Source organism: Hyperolius riggenbachi, chromosome 1 (genome assembly GCF_040937935.1).
Source record: "Hyperolius riggenbachi isolate aHypRig1 chromosome 1, aHypRig1.pri, whole genome shotgun sequence".
NCBI lineage: Eukaryota > Metazoa > Chordata > Amphibia > Anura > Hyperoliidae > Hyperolius > Hyperolius riggenbachi.
The window spans coordinates 326,368,301-326,390,064 of NC_090646.1; the positions used below are offsets into that span (position 1 = coordinate 326,368,301).

At 45.5% G+C, this 21,764-nt stretch overlaps 1 protein-coding gene across 11 annotated transcripts in view; it reads right to left on the reverse strand.

Moving 5' to 3' along the window:
• Positions 1 to 13,339: 13,339 nt before the first annotated feature.
• The window catches only part of UNC13A (unc-13 homolog A), a 384,964-nt gene continuing 376,539 nt past the window's right edge, over positions 13,340 to 21,764 (reverse strand). For all 11 annotated transcript variants that reach the window (XM_068233882.1, XM_068233881.1, XM_068233874.1 and 8 more), the window contains one exon: positions 13,340 to 14,791. In XM_068233882.1, the coding sequence (XP_068089983.1) occupies positions 14,506 to 14,791 (286 nt within the window). In that variant the 3' untranslated portion in view covers positions 13,340 to 14,505. The remainder of the gene's footprint in view (positions 14,792 to 21,764) is intronic.

The window sequence follows — 21,764 nt, forward strand, 5'->3', positions numbered from 1 at the left end:
TTTCTGGATGGGGAAAGATGGAGAGTGCACACTTCCCGGTTCTTTTCTGGTGCCCCAGCCTGAGATCAAAGTTCTTGGCAACAAATTTGGCTCAGGCGATTATGGGCTGCAAAATTGGGAATACAAACTGAAGGATGTCAGCGCAAAGGTAGTCCGCTGGAAGAGTTGGCATTTAACTCTAAGAGAAAGAGTTGACTTGATCAAAACTTATCTGATTCCAGCAATGTTGTGTTTTAGCTACATTGCAATCTTGCCAGCATCTCTGTATGCAAGGATCAATAGCTTGTTTTTCCAGATGCTCTGGGGAAATAAGTTAAACCACGTATGCTCTGGGGAAATAAGTTAAACCAGGTACGCAGGAATATTACCTAAAAAAGCAGACAGGAGAGTGGGCTAGGTATGGCCAACCCGATTGTTTTCATTTCTCTGATCTTCATAAAACATACCATTGGTTGTATGCTATCAGAGAACCCGCCTGATTGGGTAGGTATCTTTCAGTGTTGGTGTGAGCCTTATCTCACTGAATGGCAGAGCGGTGGCTCAGTGAAAAATCTGAGGGTTTGTCGTGGCTATCTTCCGGCCTATGTCATTCCTTGCATGAACTGTTGCGGTGGGGATTGATGGTGGATGATATCTAATCGGTTGAGAGGAAGTTCCTTTCAATACGGGTGATAGATTCCTACTTTCATGAGCTACTGGCCTTGAAGGATTGCCCAGGCACAGTTTTGCAGGAGGGTTTGTGAATATTTAACTCGCCGCGCATTACGAATAAATTGTGGGACATCGCCTGGCTTACCTTCCAGGGCAAACTCTATGTTGGAGGAAACATGAAGCATCGGAATGTGGAGGACCGTGTCTGTCCTCGACCAGAGTGTGATGTCGAGGAGAGCATAGAACACTTTCTGATGCAGTGTCCCTTCAATATAGAAGTGTATAAACAGGTGGGTGGGTTCCTGAATATCCCATTCCTGGAGCATCTTAGTTATGCTAAGTGGGCATATGGGGCTTTCAATCAACGCCAGGGATATGATTTATGCACTTTATACAGTTAGCCTAGTGGTTAGGTCGCACATTTGGAGAGCACCGTGTGATATAACATTTAGACAAAAATCTTGCCTGTCCAGGTGGTGGTGAACAGTATTCTGGGTGAGGTGAGGCATATCTGGTTCTTGGAGTGACAAAAGATGGGGAGAGGGGCCTGGATTCTGGTCTGGCAGAATATCAGGCCTCCTTGAACTGTTTTGAGTTGATCCCGGGTGAGCTTCCTGTTTATCTTCTTTCACTGTAGTTTTTTTATGTTTTTTCAAACTCATTTTTGAAGATTGGCCGCAAGCACAAAGGAGTTCCCTTTGTCTTTCTGTTATGTGTTTCTCGTGGTGTAGGATTTTCTTATTTTATTTTGTTCTTTTCTCACTGTCCTGTTCTTTTATATTATTTTTGTCTATGTGTATCTGTCTTGTCTATAGTCTTGTGTTCTTGGGCGTAAAAGTCCCAGTATGTATGTGGCATGTATGTAAGTGTCAGTGTTTATTTTTTGGATGTGTGTTGTACTGTAGGTGTTGTCTTTGTTCTTTTGGTTGCGGTGTCTGTTTGTATATGTTTTTATTTATTTTCAGTGAGGTCCTGTTGGTTTGTTTGTATATGAATAGGTGCTCTCCTGTTCTTTACAGTCCATTAGTGAGTATACTCAAGTGTATATAATTGGTTTACTGAAGTGTTTCTTTTTGGATATGTATCTGCCTTTATAGGAGTAATGTATGCTATTTTGTCATACGAAGTATGTTATTCTGTTATATGCAGTGCATGCTTTTTAATTTTATTTATTGTCTGGTATGCATTACATTTTGATTTAAATAAAAAAAAAATATATATCCTAGGGTCACAAAAACCTGTTTATTTTTGCAATGGTACTGGTGACGAACATAAATCGCATCCATGGCTGTTACCAAAGGCTGCGGCTCACAAGTTTTGGAATGCAGGTAGAAAGCATATTGTCCTATATGCACTCCAAATTTGGGGTCCCTACCACCCAGCAAAACAGAGTTATGGGGATGCAAAAGTGCTAAAATCACCCATAGGCTTTCAGTGGGGCCTAGGTTTTAAGGGTACAAAAGCGTAGATTTCTGCCAAACAGTAAGGCTGAGCGGCCCCAAATTTTCAGGCTTTGTAGGAAGTTTAAGGGGTCTCAGGGCTGGTGAGCTTCTGGCCCTTACCTTACCGTTCGGCAGAAACCTGCGCTTTTGTACCCTCAAAACTTGGGCCCCAATGAAAGCCTATGGGGGATTTTAGCACATTTGCACCCCCATAACTCTGGTTTTCAGGGTGGTAGGAACCCCAAATTTGCATGATACGTAGGTCAAGAGGCCTTCTACCTGCATGCCAAATGTTGTGAGCCTTAGACTTTGCTAACGGCCATGGCAGTGATTTACGTTCGTCACTGGTACCATTGCCAAAAAAACAAGGTTTTGTGACCCTAGTCTATGACCTCTTTGGCCTAGGGGCCCCGCATTCACCAGTCCTGAGCCCCCTAAGAGTACCTACAATGCCAGAAAATTTGCCACTGCTGAGCCATCGTCCTTTGAAGAAATTTGAGATTTTTGACAGTGAAATAAGAAGCCCAATAAAAGCCACAGGCAAAACTCAGCATTTTTGCACCCCCATAACTCTGTTTTGCAGAGTTGTAGGGAACCCAAATTTGGAGTGCAAGTACTTCAATATGCCTTCTACCTTCATGCCAAATGTTGTGAGCCTCAGACTTTGCTAACGGCAATGGCGTCGATTTACGTTCATCACCGGTACCATTGCCAAAAAACAAGCTTTTGTGATCCTAGGATATGACCTAGGGGCCCTGCACTCACCAGTCCTGAGCCCCCTAAGAGTACCTACAATACCAGAAAATTTGCGACAGCTGAGCCATCGTCCTTTGAAGAAGTTTGAGATCTTTGACAATGAAATAGGAAGCCCAATGAAAGCCAATGGCAAAATTCAGCACTTTTGCACCCCCATAACTCTGGTTGATTATCACCCCCCGCCGACTTTAGCAGTTAATAGCAAAGGCCCCTTACATCCTAGCAACACCAAATTTGCAGGATGTGTTTATCTGTATCCAAAAAAAATCATAAAAATAAACATATCACCTTGTTGGGGGACATCTCCTTGTCCCCTCTGTGCTATTTTCGCTGCTCCCCGCCGCTATTCTGCCCATTAAAAAAACACTTTTATAAAGTGTTTTGTAAACAAAGAAAATGGCCACCAAAACCGGAATTACGTTGGGCAGAGCGCGTGCCCGCTTCCAGTTAATGTGCATGAGAGGAGCGCAAGTCTGGGCATGCGCTGTAGGTCCTCTCGTGCTGGCTGAAGCTTATCAGCCTATCAGCGCCTCAGAGCCAGCTGCAATACACAGAGCATTCATTCTGTGCGCGGCACAAGTACTGCAGCCGGACTTAGTGAGAGGCATATTACTGATCATTTCATTATTATATATTTACTTTACAATGGCTAAATGTGACACACACCTCCCTCCCCTGTCAGCCCACACAGCCTCACAGAGCAGCTAAATCTGAGAGCACAGAGGCTGTCTGTGATAAACAGAGCACATGGAGCGGGTGTGGAGGGGGCGTGCATAATTTGTCCCCATTACAACAGAGGCAGCCCCTTCCTCCCCTGGCTCGACAAAGGAATTTAGATTAGATAGATTTAAAGATATTACAGAGACGGTGAAACTTGAAAAGGCTGCAGTAATCCAGACCACATTAGAACAGCAATATGAACGTGTAGGATAGGAGGAATAAGGCTAAAAAATTTGTTACAGAATCTCTTTAAAACGGTATTGTCACCATAAAAATCAAAATTTCAACAGCAGCTGATCTGAGTGTATTAAGTGATAAAGATGCTAATACTGCATTCAATACTTGCAGTGCAGTTTCTAGGCTAAAATGCACCCAGGGCGAGTGTGTAAAAATTGCGTCCCCCCCCCCAAGCAAGGTATGGGTGCCCGCAGTATAGGTTAGCCAGGTCTAGTTGCACATAGTATAGGTCCCCCCAGTATAGGTAGCCAAGAATAGGTATCCCAGTATAGGTAGCCAGGCATAGGTGAGCCAGTATAGTTGCCCCCACTATAGGTTAGATAGGCAGGCGCCCCCGGTATAAGTTAGTTACGTAGGTGCCCCAGTACAGGTTAGCTAGGTGGGTGCCTCTAATATAGGTAGCCAGAATAGTTGCCCCCAGCATAGGTTAGATAGGTAGGTTCCCCCCAGTATAGGTTAGATGGGTAGCTGCCCCCCAGTATAGGTTAGATTAGGTAGGTGCCCCCCAGTATAGGTTAGATTAGGTAGCTGCTCCCCAGTATAGGTTAGATTAGGTAGCTGCCCCCCAGCGTAGGTTAGATTAAGTAGGTGCCCCCCAGTGTAGGTTAGATTAGGTAGGTTCCCCCCAGTATAGGTTAGATAGGTAGGTGCCCCCCAGCGTAGGTGAGATTAGGTAGCTGCCCCCCAGTATAGGTTAGATTAGGTAGCTGCCCCCCAGCATACGTTAGATTAGGTAGCTGCCCCCCAGTATAGGTTAGATTAGGTAGCTGCCCCCCAGTGTAGGTTAGATTAGGTAGGTGCCCCCCAGCGTAGGTTAGATTAAGTAGGTGCCCCCCAGTGTAGGTTAGATTAGGTAGGTGCCCCCCAGTGTAGGTTAGATTAGGTAGGTGCCCCCCAGTGTAGGTTAGATAGGTAGGTGCCCCCCAGCGTAGGTTAGATTAGGTAGGTGCCCCCCAGTGTAGGTTAGATTAGGTAGGTGCCCCCCAGTGTAGGTTAGATTAGGTAGGTGCCCCCCAGTATAGGTTAGATTAGGTAGCTGCCCCCCAGCGTAGGTTAGATTAAGTAGGTGCCCCCCAGTGTAGGTTAGATTAGGTAGGTGCCCCCCAGTGTAGGTTAGATTAGGTAGGTGCCCCCCAGTGTAGGTTACATAGGTAGGTGCCCCCCAGCGTAGGTTAGATTAGGTAGCTGCCCCCCAGTATAGGTTAGATTAGGTTGGTGCCCCCCAGGGTAGGTTACATTAGGTAGGTGCCCCCAAGGGTAGGTTACATTAGGTAGGTGCCCCCCAGTATAGGATAGATAGGTAGGTGCCCCCTAGCGTAGGTTAGATTAGGTAGCTGCCCCCCCCCCCCTTCCAGTATAGGCTAGATTAGACAGGTGCCCCCCAGTATAGGTTAGATAGGTAGCTGCCCCCCAGGGTAGGTTAGATTAGGTAGGTGCCCCCAGTAGGTTAGATTAGGTAGCTGCCCCCCAGTATAGGTTAGATTAGGTAGCTGCCCCCCAGCGTAGGTTAGATTAAGTAGGTGCCCCCCAGTGTAGGTTAGATTAGGTAGGTGCCCCCCAGTGTAGGTTAGATTAGGTAGCTGCCCCCCAGTATAGGTTAGATTAGGTAGCTGCCCCCCAGCGTAGGTTAGATTAAGTAGGTGCCCCCCAGTGTAGGTTAGATTAGGTAGGTGCCCCCCAGTGTAGGTTAGATTAGGTAGGTGCCCCCCAGTGTAGGTTAGATTAGGTAGCTGCCCCCCAGCGTAGGTTAGATTAAGTAGGTGCCCCCCAGTGTAGGTTAGATTAGGTAGGTGCCCCCCAGTGTAGGTTAGATTAGGTAGGTGCCCCCCAGTGTAGGTTAGATAGGTAGGTGCCCCCCAGCGTAGGTTAGATTAGGCAGCTGCCCCCCAGTATAGGTTAGATTAGGTTGGTGCCCCCCAGGGTAGGTTACATTAGGTAGGTGCCCCCAGGGTAGGTTACATTAGGTAGGTGCCCCCCAGTATAGGATAGATAGGTAGGTGCCCACCAGCGTAGGTTAGATTAGGTAGCTGCCCCCCCCCTTCCAGTATAGGCTAGATTAGACAGGTGCCCCCCAGTATAGGTTAGATAGGTAGCTGCCCCCCAGGGTAGGTTAGATTAGGTAGGTGCCCCCCAGTATAGGATAGATAGGTAGCTGTCCCCCAGTGTAGGTTAGAAAGGTAGCTGTCCCCCATAATGGAGGGGGGAGCCGGAGCCGCGGGGAGGGCAACCCGACCTCTCCCTCCCTCTCCTGGGCCGCCCTCCGTGCTCCCCCCTCAGATGTAGAGCGCAGCAGCAGCAGCGGCCAGGGAGGAAGCGCTGTAAACAACATACCTCCCTGCGTTCCAAGCGCTGCTCTCTCGCCGCCGGTCTCTTCCTCTCTGCCTATACGATGATGCACACGCTGGTTCCTGTTAGCCGGAACTAGTGTGTGCATCATCGTATAGGCGGCAGAGAGGAAGAGACCGGCGGCGAGAGAGCAGCGCTTGGAACGCAGGGAGGTATGTTGTTTACAGCGCTTCCTCCCTGGCTGCTGCTGCGCTCTGCATCTGAGGGGGGAGCACGGAGGGAGGGAGAGGTCGGGCTGCCCTCCCAGCGGCTCCGGCTCCCCCCTCCATTTCAGCGCCCACCTCCCAACAGCGCCCCGGGCGGCGGCACGGGCCGCACGGCGCTAAAAACGGGCCTGAATACTTGCAAAACTTTTTCTGCTGTTATGATTTGTAGTTATCACATACTTTAGGAGCACTGGCCCTAGTGCCAAACAGTGCCAAAGAGTTGAATGCTGGGAGTTATTTTTATCTATATTATATTATTCCTCCTTCCATTTATTTCCCTGCCTAGCTGCTTATCAGAAACACCCTCTTATTACTTGTGTTTACAAGCAAGGCTGAGGTGACTCAGTGATTGGATGTGTAAATAAAAAAAAATAGACAGTGCAGTTCCTAGTATACACCTCAGTGGGAGTGTCTGAAGACTCTGGGAGGAGGGCAGCTAATGAATACACAATGAGCAAGAGAAGGGAGGGGGAAAACAAGAATCAGGGAGGATATGATGTCAGCATTAGCTTGGCAAGATGGCCACTGCCTAGAATAGAATTTTCTGCTTTTCCTTTATAAAATTCACAGGAATCATTACGTTGATAGCACAATACATCTGTTATGTAAGTAGAAGTAGTATTTATCTACTTATATATGTGTTTTTTATTTGTAGGTTAGCATGGGTGTTGCTTGTTCTTTAAAATGATAGTGGGAAACAATATTTATTTTTTTTTCTTCAGAGTGTGGGAAATTAAAAAAAAAAATGACGTGGGTCCCCCTCCCGAGCCTCTGTAACGCCTTGTCCCCCATGCAGGCTGGGATAGCCAGAATGCGGAGCCCCGGCCGACTGGGGCTTTGCACCCTGAGCTATACCATCCCCAATTGGTCCATGGTATAGGGGCGGCCAAGCCTTCCCCTCTTCCCCGGAGCCCTTGTCCCATCCATGGACAAGGGGCTCTTCCTCACCTACGGTGCGCCAGAAGGTGGCATCTGGGAGTCCTCTTTAAGAAGAGGATCCCCAGATGCCTGGCCCCCCACCCAGGAGAAATGAGTATAGGGGTACAAAGTACCCCTTACCCATTTCCGCAAAGGGTTAAATAAAATGAAAACACAATCACAAAAAAAGTATTTTATTATTCTAAATTAACCATAAATACTTACCTGTACCTTTAAAAAAAAAGTTCCCATGCCAATATCCTCGGAAATGTCCCAAGCCAATATCCTCTAATCTTGCGATCTTCATTAACTTGATTGAAGATGTCCGCCGCCCCAACGCCACACACCCCGCACAGCTATACTAGTTAGTATAGCTGAGAATGCGTAGCCGCTGCCTCCTGCTGTCCTCCCCGCCTCCTCACCTGTCACCCTCACCTAACCTGGCACCTGGTGCACCCATGGATGCACCAGGTGCCAGGCTAGGTGAGGGTGAAAGGTGAAGGCAGGTGGGGAGGACAGCCGGAGCCGGCGGCTATACGTCCTCATAGGAAGAGCTTCTCAGCTATACTAAAGTGTATAGCTGAAAAGCATCTTAAAATTTTGGCTCCAAGGCTCCCCATTGGTTGTTTAACAGACCAATGGAGATCCTTCTGACCCCCTCCTGGGAGGGGGGGGTGGGCATCTGGGGATCCCCTTCTTAAAGGGGACTCCCAGATGCTACCATGAATCCCCCCCACGGAATCGTCACCCTCACCTCCTCCTGGGGCACTGGAGGTGGGGAAGAGCCCCTTGTCCATGGATTGGACAAGGGCTCCGGTGGAGAGGGGAAGGCTTGGCTGCCCCTTTCCCCCGGAACCCCCCCATACCATGGACCATGCGGGCTGGTATAGCTCAGGGTGCGAAACCCCAGTCGGCCAGGGCTCTGCATTCTGGCTATCCCAGCCTGCATGGGGCACAAGGGGCTACAGAGGCTCGGGACGGGGAGTCCGCACATAATTTTTTGGGGGGGGAAATTTCCCACTATCAACACGCAAAAAAAAAAATATTATTTTGGTTAAAATATTGTTTCCCACTATCCTTTTAACATATCCTGCAAATTTAGTGTTGCTAGGATGTAAGGGGCCTTTGCTATTAACTGCTAAAGTCGGCGGGAATTGTTTCACTAAGAACTGTCATTTGCAGCATTTAATTGTATGCTTTTTCCTTTGAAATTTTAAAATCGATTTTCTCAAAAACTATAAGGTCATTTTGAAAAAAAATTCCCTCTTGTTCCCACTGTTCTTACCATATCTGGCAAATTTGCTAAAGTCGGCGAGAGCTGGTGCTGCGTTGGCCATAAGCTCAGCTCTACACTGCCGAAACGTCACCCGCACCACCCCTATCCACACGTACCACTTACACCAGGTCACAGCTACTCAGATGGGAGCATGCTGCAGCCCTGCACCCGGAAGACAGGCTCCTGGCTGATTCTGTTTGGAGCCATGTTCAGGAAATGATGGCCTCTCCGACAGTGCCACACACACGCAGGCGCAGGAGGGGCTGCCGGGCAGGAGCCCGCGTGAGGCTGCAGAGGAAAGGCCTGAGATCAGCTATACCGGCAGTCCTCCTGGCGAACGTCTGCTCCCTCCCCAACAGGCTGGATGAACTGCGGCTCCTCGGGGAGAAGAGAGATCTCGACAGCAACACTCCAGTCTTCTGTTTCACAGAAACGTGGCTCCACGACAACATCCCAGACAGTGCCCTACACCTTCCAGGCTACATCCTCATCCGAGCAGATCGCGACAGCACCCTCTCCGGGAAAAAGAAAGGGAGCGGCATCTGTTTCTACATCAGCCCCACTTGGTGCTCCAACACCTCTGTTCTTGCCAAAAAATGCTCACCAGAGCTTGAGCTCCTTCTGATTAACTGCAGGCCATTTTACTCTCCCAGAGAGTTCTCTTCCTACGTCCTTGTCGGTGTGTACATCCCACCCGACGCCGATGTCAAGACCGCCCTGCGTGATCTCAGCGACATGGTCGCCAAATGGGAGTCGTCCTTGCCGGACTCCTTGTTCATCATCCTAGGAGACTTTAACAGGGCCAACCTCCGCCAAGAGCTCCCACGCTTCCATCAGCACATCACCTGCCCCACTAGAAATGCAAACACTCTGGACCACTGCTACACGGTCTTGAGGGACGAATACAAAGCGACCTCATGGGCAGCACTAGGCTCATCCGACCACTGCCTCATCCACCTTATTTCCACCTACAGGAGGCGCCTGGAAACTGCAAAACCAGTCCTTAAATCAACCAAAGTGTGGTCAAGTGAGGCCAAGCAGCAACTCCAAGCCTGCTTCGACTGCACAGACTGGAAAGCCATAGAAGCACCAGACCTGGATGAGTGGGCAGACAACGTAAGCTCGTACATCAGATTCTGTGAGGACTCCTGTATTCCGACAAAAACCCACAAACTCTACCCCAACGATAAACCATGGTTCTCCAAGAAACTTCAGCAACTGGGCAGGAACAAGGAAGCCGCAAACAAGTCTGGGAACCAGGAGGAATACAGGAGGGCAAGGAACAATCTGGACAGGGAATTGAAAGCTGCAAAAAAGGGCTACGCAGATAAGCTGAAGGAGGACCTCTCCTTGAATGACTCACAAGCTGTTTGGCGAGGGCTTAAAGCTGCCACAAACTACAAGCTCCCCCCCCAAAACTAACCTCATAGCACTGAGCTAGCGGAAAACCTCAGCGGCTTTTACTGCAGGTTCGAGGAAAAGGAGGCTCCCGAGGGGTTTCCGAAGCTACGGGCTATCTTCACGTCACCCCAGGCCTCAGTCCCACCATGCCAAAACTCGCCTCCTCCGGCCGTAAATGAGTCAGACGTGGGGTGCCACCTGTCCAGACTAAATGCCAGGAAAGCCTCGGGCCCCGACGGAGTGTCGCCAGCCTGCCTGAAAACGTGCGCACAGCAGACGACACCACCATAGTCGGCCTGATCTCCAACAACGACGAACAGGAATACCGCCATCAGGTGGACAGGATTTGCCACTGGTGCAGGGAAAACAAGCTGGTCCTCAACAATGCAAAAACCGTTGAGATTATCATCGACTTTAGGAAGCATGCCTCCACCCCACCTCTACTGCACATTGGGGGGATGTTGGTGGAAAAAGTGCCCTGTGTACACCTCCTGGGCACCACCATCTCCAACACCCTGAAGTGGAAGGCAAACACTGTCTCCACTCAGAGTAAAGCCCAGCAGAGGCTTTACTTCCTCCGCCAACTGAAGAAGTTCGGCATGTCCCAAAAACTCCTGACAAGCTTCTATACCGCAACCATCGAATCCGTCCTCTGTTCTTCCATCCTTGTCTGGTATGCTGGCTCCATCGGAAGTGACAGACGCAAACTACAGAGGGTCATCTGGTCAGCGGAAAGGATCATCGGGAATTCACTCTCTGCCCTAGACTTCCTCTACAATGCCAGACTACGCTCCAGAGCATTGAAGATTGCCAAGGATCCCTCTCACCCTGGCCACCAGTTTTTCAATCAGCTCCCCTTGGGGTGGAGGTATCTGAGGTACCGGTCCATCTCTGCAAAGACCACCAGACACAAAAACAGCTTCTTCCCCTCAGCGGTAAATTCGCTGAACTCTATAAACTCTGCTCATGCTCTCCCCCCTTAGACTCTCTGCCTGAAACCCACTTAGTTATGGAAAATTGTAGTTTATGTTTATGTATATGATTATGTATATGTTTATGTATATGTTTATGTGTTGAAGCGATTGTCTATGTCTCTATGTATATGCCCTGTATTCATGTGCCAAGCCCAATTCCGGGCACGACCCAGTCGTGCTTGGCGAAATAAAAGCGATTCTGATTCTGAGATAATCTCAAATTAATTTTTACTGTGATGCCCGTGATCACGACCGTGATTGCATTCCGAATATTTGTAATCACGGAATTTCCGTTGCCGATTTCCGTGATCCAGAATCGATCACGGCGTTGAATACCAAACCTGAATAGTGAAAAAATGCTTGTGAATCACGGCTAATCCGTGATCACGGAAAATATCTGCCCATCACTGGTGCTGAGCGCAGCAGAAGCTGTGCTTTCACCAACCCGCTGTAGTCAAGGGATGTGCCTGTGCGACCATCCTGTCTCCTGCTCCTTATAGTGCTAATCACTCGCTCTCTTCTTGTTGACTGTAATCACGCTACATGCTGCAGGTGATGCTGGGCACTAGGCAGAGCAGTGAGCGGACAGGCAGAAGCACAGCACTGGACTCCAGTGGAGAGGTAAGAGTACAGCTTCTGCTGCAGTCACACCCTGGGCTGTTGTGGTGCAGAAAGTGGTTGTGAAATAAGCTGTCAGAATTGTTGGGTTCTTTGTTTCTCAGGGGACTCCCTGTATTATGCATCCATCTTATAAGGCACATGGTTTATATTCTCTGGTGTGTACGTTTTTTTTTTTTTGTGGGGGGGGGGGGGGGGGTGACGCAAGACTTTTTTTCTAGGGTGGCTAATAAGGCTAAGGGCTCGTTCACACTACAAGAGCTTTTCTAAGTGCTTTGTGATTTTAAAAGCTCTTGCTAACGTGTGTGTTCACACTGGAGCGATGTGGTTTTGTAAAAATCCCCCATAGCATTGCATTAGCAAGAGCTTTTAAAATATCTATCACTTAAAAAGCTCTTGTAGTGTGAATCAGCCCCTAGTGTGCTTACACAGTTTTTTTAAATAAATTAACTAATCGTATAACTAAACATCATTATCATGATTATCGGTGCTTGCATAGCTTGGGCTGAAGCCTACGGATCATGCATATGCTTGCTGTTGAACTCTGGAAAATTTGGAAATGGAACACAATGCAATGTTGTAGCTCTCAATCATGTAACAATACATTTATTAGAATACTGCTAACACTAATTAAAACCTTGTGCACAAGTGAAATCACCTTACAACCATCACTGAAAATACATTATCATATGTGTTTTTCAGTAAGGTGATTTCACATAAGGTGCACAAGGTTTTAAAATGCTCATAAATTAATGATTACGTGAGTGCTTTTATTGTGTTAGATTTTTATAAGTGTTTTGAGGGAGGGGCCTGTATGTTCTCAAGCTGCTGATGTTTTATTTTTGTATTCATGTATTAGCCCAGGTGCTGCCATTTCTTTCCATTTGGGAATTTGGGAATGGGCTCTTTAGCTTGATTCCAGACGATCACATTCACCACTGTCGCCCATACATAGCACTTGTAAATCATGGCTTTAAAGTAATCATGTAGTGAGAGGCATATGAAGACTGCTATACTTATTTCATTTTAAACTATGCCAGTTGCCAGGCTGACCAATTGTCTCTAATACTTTCAGTCACTGGCCCCGAATGAGTATGGACATGAGGTGTTGTAATTAAAGCCTAGCCATACTAGCTGCATGCTTGTTTCAGGTGTGTGATTCAGACACTGCTGCAACCAAAAGGATCACCACGACCATTGCCAGTGAATTGGCATTCTTTAAAATGAAATATACAGTATATGGCAACCCTCATTTCCTTCTAACCACAGTGTACCTTTAATGAATGATAAGCAGTCTACTACCCTGCAATAAAGCCAGGTCTTTCTCCCTTTCTCACTAAGATTGCCAATCTAGTTAGTAAATGGCGCAAATAACACACCCGAATGTATTATTTAATAATTTTCTTATATAAAAAAAGTTGTTTTTTTTAAATACCAGTAATTAAAAAAACTACCAAATCTAATAATACATTCAAAAAATATTGTTATGGATTACATAGTGTCAACATATTCCATGGCGCTGCACAAAATAAAAATACATATTAATCCCTATATATTTCCTAGGTGATGTAGTGGAGCACCTTGAGATCACTGCCTTGGCTATGGGTGAAGAGTTCGTACAATTCTTTGGCAAGTAAAGCAGCTCATGTATGTGTATACAATACCAACTTTGTATTAGAATTTATTAATATTATTAATGTTGTTTGGATAGTCTTTTGTTGTTATGGGCAACAGTTTCAAACATGTATCTGATTTTCACAAATGTGACAGATTTTTTTTTGTCTAAAAGTTCTTTACTAGAGATGTTTTCATAATGCCATTCATTTAAGTACAAAAAGAGAGCATACACAGAGGTATAAACAACCAGCGTTTCCTTTTTATGCTTAGAGCAAAGTCATGACTGTCTGTACTTGATGTACAATTGTGATGATAACTTAAAGCACCAAATAAACATTCCTTTCTTTATTTATATTTAATGGCTGTCATAATAAAATATTTTTACAGAGACCAAAAATGTCCAAGTTAGTGCAAAACTTTTTCACATGCACCCAGGAAGAAGGAAAAGAAAGAGGAATTTTCTATACACAATGGCAGATTATTAAGAAAACAGATATCAGCGGCATCTCTCCTCCCAAACAACATGCCACAATTTTTCTAAGCATATGGTTTTTTTTAACCCCTTGTGCACCACATGGAGGGAGGTTGGGATGTTTTGCCCTTCCTGCCCTGGTCAGGATATCTGGTGTGTAACCCTTTCAGTGCTGGATTATTTGGGCAGTATAAGGGAAGGACATAGGTGCTGAGCAGCTGGCAGTGTCCTTTTTGCTTCACCGTGCAAAATGGTGATAATTAAATCCAAGGCATTAAAACAGGCATGAGGTGAATGGGCTTTACCAAGAGCTTTGGGGGAGAAGGGTTTAAGGTGGTTATTTCATAGAAAACTAATATCCATGCAGCACCATTGCACAGAATAAGACACTGGTACAGGAAGATCCTATATACACAGCAGGTGGGGTGCAGGCAACTGTAACAGACAAGTCAGAGGAGGGATAGTGACTACTGTGCCCCCCCTTCCAGGGACACGTGGTCTCTCAAACTGCTAATCCTCCCATTGTCAGGGCGCAGTTAACTGCCAAGCAGTTTGATGCAAGACATAAGTTAAGGCCCCCTAATAACTGTGCTTATGTGGTCCAACAGGGAGAACATTAACACAATGGCACATATGAACGCAGCCCTTGGTATGTGTATCTGTGTACACCTTACCCATGTCACTGCCAGGAAGGCAGATGAGCATTAGGCAGAGCGTGGTGAGCACTGCTGGCAGTGACTTGGTTAAATGTGTTTCAAAATGTACTCTGTTGTATATTTAAACTATCTACAGTCTGGGCCTGGGGTGCAAGGCAGTGAAAAGGGTAATTTTGTTATTGAAGGGTTGGAATCAATAACAGACTCCCAACTCCCTAGCTGCCCTCTTCAGGAGAGCGTGTGTCAGATTTGAGCTTGACAAATTCTTTGGCCACCTCATCATTGTTGCGCTGTGATAAAATCCTTAGTATAGTCAGTCCCGTCTCATCCATATGGATACGTCGTCCGAGTGGCAGCCAGCAGGCACAGCTACCTCTTTGTGCTATATCTCGCAGCTGCATAACTGCTGTACCCACTGTTCGGTCTTCACGTGCAAAACAGTAATCCTTCACGCACACCTGCAATTCATAGCACTCTGGCCCATTTTCACTACCCAGAGTGCTATGGGACACAAAAAGAAAAGGCAGAGTGAGACACAAAAGTGGTAAAAAATAGTTGTATAATTATGCCGTATTGTTTATATTTTGCCTTCTTAAAGTGAACCTTAACTGAGACTTGAAAAAAAGTTTCAAACTTGAAAATGTTTATCTGGGGCTTCCCTCCAGCCCCCTGCAGATGTCCTGTGCCCCTGCCGTCACTCACCGATCATCCGGTCCCCTGCTGTGGCTCAATTTCATTTTCAGTGACTGGCGAGCCAGTGTGCCTGCATGGCCCTGGCCACGTGAGTGACGGTGCGGGCACAGGACGTATGCAGGGGGCTGGGAAAAGCCCCAGGTAAGCAAAACTTTTTTTTTAAAGTCTCAGTTAAGGTTCACTTTAAACCTTTCCAATCCTATTATTTGACTATGTCCGACATAAGCACTTTCCAGTTCAGCACCGATGTTGGCCAGGAAGCTGACACTTTACCCTGTCAGCCATCTCAGACTGTCATTGCCAATGTGGATGCCCCAGCATGCCGTCTGCATAAGATTCACCAGAGCCCCATATCAGCCAGATTCCAGTGTGTAGCCCTGCGCCTTACAGAAAAAGACCTCTACCTTTTCTATATCTGATATAGAAAAGCCCAGAAAATGACCAACACACCAAATGAAGTTGCAATCAAATGAAATATATTGTAACAAATGTTTCAGCATGAATCAATACACATATAGTGGTGGTATCGACAGAAGAACAGAGCTATACAATCAATTTACATCATTAATAGTATAGATGAACACGAAAACATATACAGCAATGTGCAATACAAGATCATCAAGATCACTCCAATGTAGCTGTATCTATTGCAGCACAATAACACTGTCTTTGGACTTTTGGACTTGAGGTCACTCTGTGACATAAGGACTTCGTTTCTTTTTTTTACTTTCTTTTTTACTAAATTTTTAGAAAAGAACATCATAGAAAAAGATATTATTTATCAACCACTGAGAAGATGGCACCAAACTCTTCCAAAATTTAGCTATCATGTACCTATTTGCTGCACAGAAGATAGTCAAAAGTTTGTTTTGATGTTTATTCAACCCAGAATAAGATTTACAAAATAATGCCACCGACATGTCATGTCTTTGCGTATCGGGATGTCTAAAATTTCTGAGATTAGACCAAAACATTCGTCCCATGTCCTTTGTACTGTCAGGCATTGCCACCAACAGTGATATGTATCGGCCATAGGGGCGTTACAATTAAAACAAGTCGGGGAATCTACCGCTCCAAACTTAGCTAATTTTTTCGGGGTAAGATACCAATCAAAAACATTTTTATAAGATTTTTCTATAATAACTATATTTGAGGAGGCCTGTAACGATTATGCCACTACTCAGATGACTGAATGTTGGTGATCTGCGGAATAATGGTTTTACAGGACCTTACCACAGGAGTTGGTAAGGAACACTCAGGACACCAACAGAACAGACTAGACACAAGGCCCCTTAGTGGGGCTGGAAGGTACAGACAGATAAATACGGTTCTAACGGTCACCTGTGGAGCAGGTGATTCAGACCTTACTGCAGTCTCAGAGATACAAATGACGCGGCTCTAACGGTCATCTGTGGAGCAGGTGATTCAGACCTTACTGCAGTCTCAGAGATACAAATGACGCGGCTCTAACGGTCATCTGTGGAGCAGGTGATTCAGACCTTACTGCAGTCTCAGCGATACAAATGACACGGCTCTAATGGTCATCTGTGGAGCAGGTGATTCAGACCTTACTGCAGTCTCAGAGATACAAATGACACGGCTCTAATGGTCATCTGTGGAGCAGGTGATTCAGACCTTACTGCAGTCTCAGAGATACAAATGACACGGCTCTAATGGTCATCTGTGGAGCAGGTGATTCAGACCTTACTGCAGTCTCAGCAACAAGTTCCTTCCGTAGTCTGGACTCTCCACGGGAAGGAGTCAGACAGGGAGAGGGAAGGACCGAACGTGAGTGACACCAGATAGAGGGTGTCACTAACAGGTCTGGCGTTCTGTAACGATCGGAGTCAGCAACCAGAGGGAATCCGATCCTTGGCGATCCGCAGTATCCCCAAGAATACAGATATACCCGATTATTGAGGATCTGCGGAATCGTCAATAATCAGATATGTCTAACCTCTAGACACCAGGGAGAGTGTAAGTGTTTGGTGCAACAGTAATGTTTTGAGGGCTGCACCTCAAGAGCAGGTACAGGGCAGCAAGGAGTACTGCGCAAGTACAGATTCCTTCCGAAGGCCTAGACTTCCCCGAGGGAGGAGTCAGGCTGAGCGCAGGAAGGACAAAGCGTGAGTGACACCAAAGGTAGTGTCACTAACGGATCTGGGAACTGCCTCTAACAGTAAGGTCAGTTCTCGCGGTCGGGCAAGCCAGGTCGAAAACACACGGACAGACAAAGTACAGATTCAAAAGGCAGAGGCGGAGTCTAAAGTACAGGCAGGGTTCGGCAACAGAGTATCAGAAATATCGAAGTACAAGATCAGAGTTTCAGAAGAATGGTCAGACAGGAAAACAGGTCATGACAATAATCACAATCAAACTAGTACTTTAAACTATCAACAGAATCTAGCTAAGTGTGGATCCCCGGCTCCGGCCGGTTCTAGCACACTTTGGGATCTGACTATGGTCTGAGTGCCTTCACGCAAGTGTTAGCAATGGCAGACAACCAGCAACTGACAAGCAGCAGAATATATAGTTGCTGGACTCTGCTGCCCCGCCCGAACCATTCAGCCAATCATGAGTCCTGCAAGAGTCAGCTGATCTTCCTGATCAGCTGACACCTCCCCTGCTGGTATAAAGGTCCTGCATTCAGGCCCGCGCGAGCATAGCTCTCCATCTGTCTAGGTGCACTAACAGACCCAGCCACACCAAGCACATGCTGCTGCATGCAAACAGCCGCTTTGCTGTCAAGACATGCGGCGGCTTTTCTGTGTTCCACCACACCGCCAGACGCGTGCAACCGCTGCGTAGGACGCGGAGTCAGCCGCCTAGCTCTTGGCACATGCTGCGGATTTTCCGCGTTTCCTCACAAGGCCTTTGCCATATTGTGGAACATCCGACTCCAATCTAGTTCAATTTTGTTACCGTCAGAATAATAATATGCTGCCCACTTCTCCATAGGAGGAATAACGCATGGCAATGTATCATGCCACATAATTCTATACAATCGACATATGAGGCCAGAGCCATCTAGTCCTTTCAGGAATTCTTTTTCAATATCTGATATCTCCCATCTCGACGTACCCTTTATAATAGAGTTTATATAGCTGTTTAATTGTAGATAGCAAAAAAGACGCTATCTGGCACATTGTATAAAGATTTGAGTTGGTCCCATGTAATTATTTTATTATTGACCATCAATTGTCTAAAGGTTAGAACATTCCGTTCTCTCCATATTTCCCATCCTCCCCCATTGGTGGCAAAAGGCAATGGGTATCATTCATAAAGCATTTCCGCATGCGGAAATGCTGAAAACAGCTGACTTTACCGACCACTTGGCAAAATCTCCATTCATAAAGGCTCTTTCCGCATGAAAAGCTGACATTCCCATGCAGAGCGATAAATTTCCGCCTTGTGTGGTGATTATCTAGATTTATCTAGAAAAAGTAACAAAATGTCCATTCATAAACATTAGAGTAAGCGGTATGCGGACGGGGATTACCGCGCCCTCGGCAGTAACGATAAGCATGCGGAATACATGTAAGTGAATGGGACAGACCTCCCAAGCAGCAGCAGAGAGAGCAGCGCACGGAGGGATTCAGGCAGCTTCTCTGTTTCCGCAAGCCTACCGACAGCCTTTTTCAGAAAATCTCTGCACTTGTATTGCAACAGGCAACATTTTTATGAATGACCACCCAGAAGTCTAAAATACCGACAGCTGTGTTTTCCTGCACTGATTCTCATTACCGACAACAATTTTATGAATGATACCCAAAGCAGGGTTCGCAAAAATAGGGTCCAGTAATGCATGCGGGTAACAATATTTTTTTTTTTTATTCCACTTTCTCCATTCTGTGATTGCAAAATCTATAATGGGTGAAACAGATGTTTTAACAGATAATGTTTCATGGAAAGGGAGCTACAATAAGTCTTTAATGTTATATGGTTTAATAATCTGTGCTTCTAGATTTACCCATCTAGGTGACGATGATCTCATTCCCCAAGCCATATTCTGTGCTAATCTAGCAGCTTTATAATAAAACATAAGGTTGGGCAATCATACGCCTCCCTGCTCACTGGACCTTGCTAAATATTAATATTTTATTCTAGGATGTTTACCATGCCAAATAAACCTAACCTAAGGACTTCGTTTCTATTGCTTGTCTGCTCTGCTCTGGTTGGTATTTGTAGGCCAATCACTTTGATTGCTACAGCGTTATTGTACTGCAATAGATACAGCTACATTGGAGTGATCTTGATGATCTTGTATTGCAAATTGCTGTATATTTTTTTGTGTTCATCTATACTATTAATGATGTAAATTGATTGTATAGCTCTGTTCTTCTGTCGACACCACCACTACAGTATATGTGTATTTGAATTGTGCTGAAATATTTGTTACAATATATTCCATTTGTTTGCAACTTCATTAGGTGTGGTGGTCATTTCCTGGTATAGTTTCATTAACCACTTGAGGACCTAGGGCTTTCTACCCCTTAAGGACCGGCCACTTTTTTTCCATTCAGACCACTGCAGCTTTCACGGTTTATTGCTCGCTCATACAACCTACCACCTAAATGAATTTTGGCTCCTTTTCTTGTCACTAATAAAGCTTTCTTTTGGTGCTATTTGATTGCTCCTGCGATTTTTACTTTTTATTATATTCATCAAAAAAGACATGAATTTTGGCAAAAAAATGATTTTTTTAACTTTCTGTGCTGACATTTTTTAAATAAAGTAAAATTTCTGTATACATGCAGCGCGAAAAATGTGGACAAACATGTTTTTGATTAAAAAAAACCCATTCAGTGTATATTTATTGGTTTGGGTAAAAGTTATAGCGTATACAAACTATGGTGCAAAAAGTGAATTTTCTCATTTTCAAGCATCTATGACTTTTCTGACCCCCTGTCATGTTTCATGAGGGGCTAGAATTCCAGGATAGTATAAATACCCCCCAAATTACCCCATTTTGGAAAGAAGACATCCCAAAGTATTCACTGAGAGGCATAGTGAGTTCATAGAAGATATTATTTTTTGTCACAAGTAAGCGGAAAATGACACTTTGTGAGAAAAAAAAAAAGTTTCCATTTCTTCTAACTTGCGACAAAAAAAAAAAATGAAATCTGCCACGGAATCACCATGCCCCTCTCTGAATACCTTGAAGGGTCTACTTTCCAAAATGGGGTCATTTGTGGGGTGTGTTTCCTGTCCTGACATTTTGGGGGGTGCTAAATTGTAAGCACCCCTGTAAAGCCTAAAGGTGCTCATTGGACTTTGGACCCCTTAGCGCAGTTAGGCTGCAAAAAAGTGCCACACATGTGGTATTGCCGTACTCAGGAGAAGTAGTATAATGTGTTTTGGGGTGTATTTTCACACATACCCATGCTGGGTGGGAGAAATATCTCTGTAAATGACAATTTGTTAATTTTTTTTACACACAATTGTCCATTTACAGAGATCTTTCTCCCACTCAGCATGGGTATGTGTAAAAATACACCACAAAACACATTATACTACTTCTCCTGAGTACGGCAATACCACATGTGTGGCACTTTTTTGCACCCTAACTGCGCTAAAGGGCCCAAAGTCCAATGAGTACCTTTAGGATTTCACAGGTCATTTTGAGAAATTTCGTTTCAAGACTACTCCTCACGGTTTAGGGCCCCTAAAATGCCAGGGCAGTATAGGAACCCCACAAATGACCCCATTTTAGAAAGAAGACACCCCAAGGTATTCCGTTAGGAGTATGGTGAGTTCATAGAAGATTTTATTTTTTGTCAAAAGTTATCGGAAAATGACACTTTGTGAAAAAACACAATTAAAATCAATTTCCGCTAACTTGTGACAAAAAATAAAATCTTCTATGAACTCGCCATACTACTAACGGAATACCTTGGGGTGTCTTCTTTCTAAAATGGGGTCATTTGTGGGGTTCCTATACTGCCCTGGCATTTTAGGGGCCCTAAACCGTGAGGAGTAGTCTTGAAACGAAATTTCTCAAAATGACCTGTGAAATCCTAAAGGTACTCATTGGACTTTGGGCCCTTTAGCGCAGTTAGGGTGCAAAAAAGTGCCACACATGTGGTATCGCCATACTCGGGAGAAGTAGTACAATGTGTTTTGGGGTGTATTTTTACACATACCCATGCTGGGGGGGAGAAATACCTCTGTAAATGGACAATTGTGTGTAAAAAAATCAAAAGATTGTCATTTACAGAAGTATTTCTCCCACCCAGCATGGGTATGTGTAAAAATACACCCCAAAACACATTATACTACTTCTCCCGAGTACGGCGATACCACATGTGTGGCACTTTTTTGCACCCTAACTGCACTAAGGGGCCCAAAGTCCAATGAGTACCTTTAGGATTTCACAGGTCATTTTTGTTTCAAGACTACTCCTCACGGTTTAGGGCCCCTAAAATGCCAGGGCAGTATAGGAACCCCACTAATGACCCCATTTTAGAAATAAGACACCCCAAGGTATTCCGTTAGGAGTATGGTGAGTTCATAGAAGTTTTTATTTTTTTGTCACAAGTTAGCGGAAATTGATTTTAATTGTTTTTTTTTCACAAAGTGTCATTTTCCGCTAACTTGTGACAAAAAATAAAATCTTCTATGAACTCACCATACTCCGTACGGAATACCTTTGGGTGTCTTCTTTCTAGAATGGGGTCATTTGTGGGGTTCCTATATTGCCCTGGCATTTTAGGGGCCCTAAACCGTGAGGAGTAGTCTTGAAACCAAATGTCGCAAAATGACCTGCGAAATCCTAAAGGTA